The 5,741-nt window shown below is 49.5% G+C and overlaps 1 protein-coding gene across 1 annotated transcript in view; it reads left to right on the forward strand.

Annotated features, from left to right (window-relative positions):
• The first annotated feature begins 950 nt into the window (after window positions 1–950).
• The window catches only part of serpinf2b (serpin peptidase inhibitor, clade F (alpha-2 antiplasmin, pigment epithelium derived factor), member 2b), a 15,829-nt gene continuing 11,038 nt past the window's right edge, over window positions 951–5,741 (forward strand). Inside the window, exons 1-2 of the mRNA XM_048612704.1 lie at window positions 951–1,317; window positions 4,114–4,257. Of these exons, the coding sequence (XP_048468661.1) occupies window positions 1,065–1,317; window positions 4,114–4,257 (397 nt within the window). The 5' untranslated portion in view covers window positions 951–1,064. The remainder of the gene's footprint in view (window positions 1,318–4,113; window positions 4,258–5,741) is intronic.

The raw sequence follows: 5,741 nt of genomic DNA on the forward strand, positions 1-5,741 counted from the left end.
GATGTATTTATTTGGCTGCCATCACTTTGTTCCTGATTATAAATTCCTCTGTTTCTGACTGTAGGGGATCTCTATTTGTCTTCACTAATCCTTTTCTCTTCATATATTCTCCACAAACGCTTCCACTCCTCTCAAACTCCTAACTGTGTGTCTCACTCTGACTGTGTGAATGTATGTGTGTGCGTGCATAACAAATTTCCCCCACCTTCCAAACCCTCGAGCACTTCCATCTAGAAGGACAAGGGCAGCAGGTATATGGGAACACCACCCCCTGCAATTTCCCCTCCAAGCCACTCACCATTCTTATATGGAAATATATTCCCATTCCTTTACTGTCGCTGGGTTAAAATCCTGGAATTCCCTCCCTAAGGGTATTGGGGGTTAACCCACAGCACATGGACTGCAGCGGTTCAAAAAGGCAGCTCACCACCACCTTCTCAAGGGGGGCAACTAGGGATGGGCAATAAATGCTGGCCTTTGTTATAGTACAAAAGTTTTCCGAAGGAAAAGCCACCAGAAAAATGCATAGGATAGTGGAGATCAAAGACAGATAGAGCATGCACAGTACAGGGACTACCCTTCAAACTGACTTGTCAGATTGCAACAGAAACAGAAATTGCTGGAAAAGCTCAGCAGGTCTGGCAGCGTCTGTGAAGAGAAATCAGAGTTAACGTTTCGGGTCCAGTGACCCTTCCTCAGAACGGACCCGAAATATTAACTCTGATTGCTCTTCACAGATGCTGCCAGACCTGCTGAGCTTTTCCAGCAATGTCTGTTTTGTGTTTCTGACTTACAGCATCCTCAGTTCTTTCAGTTTTTATTTTGTGAGGCTGCACACTGTTAAAGTTGCCATAGAAGTTAAGTCTCTGTTTCTTTTATCTGCGTATTACCGTCCAGCAAAATTAGTTCAATTTGCTTTCACTGGTTGTTTTTAACCTCTGCAGGTCACAGATAAACTGGACAAAGAAAGAAATCAGACAGAGATAGGCGGGCTATTGGGTACAGAGCACCCAGTCACCCAGCTACCTGTGACGGAGCACCCAGATGTTACATCAGGAACACCGATGCCAGGAGAGGCCCTGGTAACTGGAACGGGTGCCAGTCTGGTTGACTCTCCTGGACCTGAGCTGTTCCATCCCGTGGCGGCAGCACCAGGTTGCCAACAGGCTGGGGTACCAGCGGGCCTACAGCTTTTGGGAGACGCCATCTCCAAGTTTGGCTTGGACCTGTTCAAGGAGATTTTACAGGAGACCAGCAAACCCAATGTTATCATTTCCCCATTGAGCATTGTACTGGGACTTGCTCAACTCAGCCTGGGTAACCCCTCCATTCACACTCATTGGCAGCAGGGGTCAGAGTGCAGGGCACTTATAGGGACAGAGGGAGGGAAAGATGGAGGGAGCAGTCAGGATGTTCAGAGGGGGATAGAGTGATGGATGGAGGCAGGGAGGGAGGGATGGAGGGAGGGAGCAGTCCATCGCCCACTGCTGGTGGCCGTGCCTTCTGCCATGTGAGCCTTCGTCTCTGCAACTCCCTCCTCATCCTGCATCAATATTCTGTCCATCTGCCCCTGACCTATGGCTGGATGTCTCTGCAGTGGGAAGTGTGAGCTTAGTCTCAGGCTGCCGCCTGGGAGAGACTCAAGAGCTCCATCGAGGTGCTTGAGAAACATCTGCCTGAGATCTCCAGGTAAAAAGCAGCAACAACTGAAGGCACCGCCACCAGGGGTGGGGCGATTCCAACTGGGGCACACCAAGAGGCAGGAAGGCACAGTCCTCAGGGAAGAGTTGGGTTGGAGGTGACTGCACAAGGAGACGGGGAGGAGTGAGGCCACAGAAGGATTAATAAACAAGTATGAGAAATTTAATCTTGAGGTGTTGCAGGATTGGAGTCCGTTATGATCAGAAAGCATGGGGTGGGGGTGGTATTGGGGAATGAGTGAAGACACTAGCAGCAGAGTTTTGGGAAGGCCTCAGGTTTATTAAGAGTGAAAAGTAAAGCAGCCATGATCCACAAGGACAAAATCGAGGGCCTGAATGGCCAGCTCCTATTGCTGAGCTCATTCAGGTTTAGCGTGTGATGACAATGAGTATTTTGTTTGCTGTAGAGAAGGATATGGAAGCTAGATAAATAACTATATCTTCAAAAGTGTCCATATTACAGAGGAGGAGGTGCTGGATGTCTTAAAATGCGTAAAGGTGGATAAATCCCCGGGACCTGATCAGGTGTACCCTAGAACTCTGTGGGAAGCTAGGGAAGTGATTGCTGGGCCCCTTGCTGAGATACTTGTATCAGCGATAGCCACAGGTGAGGTGCTGGAAGACTGGAGGGTGGTGCCACTATGTGAGAAAGGTGGTAAGGAAAAGCCAGGGAACTATAGACCGGTGAGCCTGACAACGTGGTGTGCAAATTGTTGGAGACGATTCTGAGGGACAAGATTTACATGTCTTTGGAGAGGCAAGGACTGATTAAGAATGGTCAACATGGCTTTCTGTGTGAGAAATCGTGTCTCACTAACTTGATTGAGTTTTTGAAGAAGTGACAAAGAAGATTGATGAAGGAAAAGCATTGGGCGTTGTCTACATGGACTTCAACAAGGCATTCAACAAGGTTCCTCATGGTAGACTGGTTCGCGAGGTTAGATCACATGGAATTCAGAGAGAAATAGCCATTTGGATACTAATCTGGCTCAAATGTAGGAAACAGAGGATTGTAGGTGATGGCTAGCACGAGGGGACATAGCTTTAAGTTGAGGGGTGATAGATATAGGACAGATGTCAGAGGTAGGTTCTTTACTCAGAGAGTAGTAAGGGCGTGGAATGCCCTGCCTGCAAAAGTAGTAGACTCACCCACTTTAAGGGCATTTAAATGGTCATTAGATAAACATATGGATGATAATGGAATAGTTTAGGTTAGATAGGCTTCAGATTGGTTTCACAGGTCGGCGCAACATCGAGGGCCGAAGGGCCTGTACTGCGCTGTAATGTTCTATGTTCTATGTTCTATGTAGTGGAGGGTTGCTTTTCAGACTGGAGGCCTGTGACCAGCAGTGTGCCAGAAGGATCGGTGCTGGGTCCACTGCTTTTTGTCATTTATAGAAATGATTTGGATGTGAACATTGGATGTATGGTTAGTAAGTTTGCAGATGACACTAGTTTGGGAGTGCAGTGGACAGCAAAGAAGGTTATCTCAGAGTACAATGGGACTTCATCAGATGGGCCATTGGGCCAAGGAGTGGCAGATGGAGTTTAATTTAGATAAATGTGAGGTGCTGCATTTTGGAAAGGCAAATCAGGGCAGGACTTATACACTTTATGGTAAGGTCCTGGGGAGTGTCGCTGAACAAAGAGACCTTGGGGTGCAGGTTCATATTACCTTGAAAATGGAGTTGCAGGTAGATAGGATAGTGAAGAAGGAGTTTGGTAAATTTGCCTTTATTGGTCAGTATAGGTTGGGAGGTCATGTTGCAGCTGTATAGCCATTGGTTGGGCCTCTTTTGGAATACTGTGAGCATTCTTGTCTCCCTGCTATAGGAAGGATGTTGTGAAACTTGAAAGGGAGCAGAAAAGATTTACAAGGATGTTGCCAGGGTTGGAGGGTTTGAGCTATAGGGAGAGGCTGAATAGACTGGGGCTATTTTCCCTGGAGTGTCAGAGCCTTAGGGGTGACCTTATAGAGGTTTATAAAATCATGAGGCGCTTGGACAGGGTGAATAGACAAGGCCTTTTCCCCAGGGTGGGGGAGTCCAAAACTAGACGGCATAGGTTTAAAGTGACAGGGGAAAGATTTAAAAGGGACCTAAAGGGTAACATTTTCACGCAGAGAGTGGTGCGTGTATGGAATGATCTGCCAGAGTAAGTGGTAGAGGCTGGTACAATTACAATATTTAAAAAGCATCTGGATGGGTATATGAATAGGAAGCGTTTTAGAGAGATATGGGCCAAATGCTGGCAAATGGGACTAGATTAATTACGGAAATCTGGTCAGCATGGACGAGTTGGACCAAAGGGTCTGTTTCCATGCTGTACATCTGTATACCTCTACTACCAAGATGGAGCTGGGAGCTGGACCTGAGAAAAATTCTAATCCCGTTCTCTTTCTCCATCACTCTAGGTGCTGTGAATGAGACAGAGAAACAAATTGAACGATCCCTGCACCTCCTGTCTCTGAACTGCTCCCACTACACCCTGTGCTCTAGTATCGAGGGCTTCCGCAAGTCCATCCTGACTGTCGCCTCTGCCATCTACGTTCAGAAAGGTCCGCACCCAACCCCTGCATTCCTCCCCACTAGGTGCCAGGAGTTGGGGGGGGATGCGGATAGGGAGAGTGGAGGGAGAGGGGGGTAGTAAGGGGACAGGGTTTTGGGGGGAAACAGGGTGTGCAAGGGGATGGGGAGAAATGGGGGAAAGGTGAGTGAGGAGAAGGGAAGGGGAGGGGTCAGGAAGGGGGAAGGGTGTGGGATGCGGGTAGGGTGTAAGAGGGAGAGACTGGTCACGGTGGTGCTGTGATAGGAAGGCAGCAGGGGATAAGGAAGGGGACACACTGGCGTTGTGGTTGGGGGCATGGTGCGGGAAGGGGGATGTTTAATTCCATGACACTGAGAGAGTGGGAGCTGGAAACTGTGGGACATCTCCTGTCCCTGCCCTCAAACATCACATTCCAGAATCCATCTTCACAGCCTCTCGCAGGACATTGTCCTGTCCACAGAGCAAGTGGAAATGGTTGAAACACTGACTAGGTTAAAATTAACAAAGGGACGTTATTAGAGAGGCTGGGTATGCTTCACGTTAGTGAATGAGATCTCTTGAGCATGTTGTTCAATTGGAGGATGAAAATTGCAGGTATTGTGTTCTCACTTTTAGAACAAATAAGCCATGTGCGTGAAGTTTGCACATTCTCCCCGTGTCTGCGTGGGTTTCCTCCGGGTGCTCCGGTTTCCTCCCACAGTCCAAAGATGTGCAGGTTAGGGTGGATCGGCCAAAATAAATTACCCATAGTGTTCAAGGATGTGTAGCTTAGGTGGGTTATAGGTGTATGCATCTGGGTGGGATGCTCCATGGGTCGGTGTGGACTTGTTGGCCGAAGGGCCTGTTTTCACCCTGTAGGAATTCTATGATCGATGATCTACTCAGATGGTATCAGGTTCACTTAAGACCCAGGCTGTGTCTGTGCACTATCACCCTCTAGGCCCAGGCTGTGTCTGTGCATTATCGCCCTCTAGGCCCAGGCTGTGTCTGGGCACTGTTGCCCTCTAGGTCCAGGCTGTGTCTGGGCACTATTACCCTCCAGGCCCAGGCTGTGTCTGGACACTGTCGCCCTCTAGGCTCAGGCTGTGTCTGGGCACTATCACCCTCTAGGCCCAGGCTGTGTCTGGGCACAGTCACCCTCTAGGCCCAGGCTGTGTCTGGGCACTGTCACCCTCTAGGCCCAGGCTGTGTCTGGGCACTGTCACCCTCTTGGCCCAGGCTGTGTCTGGGCACAGTCACCCTCTAGGCCCAGGCTGTGTCTGGGCACAGTCACCCTCTAGGCCCAGGCTGTGTCTGGGTACAGTCACCCTCTAGGCCCAGGCTGTGTCTGGGTACTGTTGCCTGCAAGGCCTAGTCTGTGTCTGGGTACTATCACCCTCTAGGCCCAGTCTGTGTCTGGGTACTGTTGCCTGCAAGGCCTAGTCTGTGTCTGGGTACTATCGCCCTGTAGGCTCAGCCTGTGTCTGGGCACTATCACCCTCTAGGCCCAGGCTG

The sequence above is a fragment of the Rhincodon typus genome, chromosome 26 (assembly GCF_021869965.1).
Source record: "Rhincodon typus isolate 14 chromosome 26, sRhiTyp1.1, whole genome shotgun sequence".
In the NCBI taxonomy this organism is placed as follows: domain Eukaryota; kingdom Metazoa; phylum Chordata; class Chondrichthyes; order Orectolobiformes; family Rhincodontidae; genus Rhincodon; species Rhincodon typus.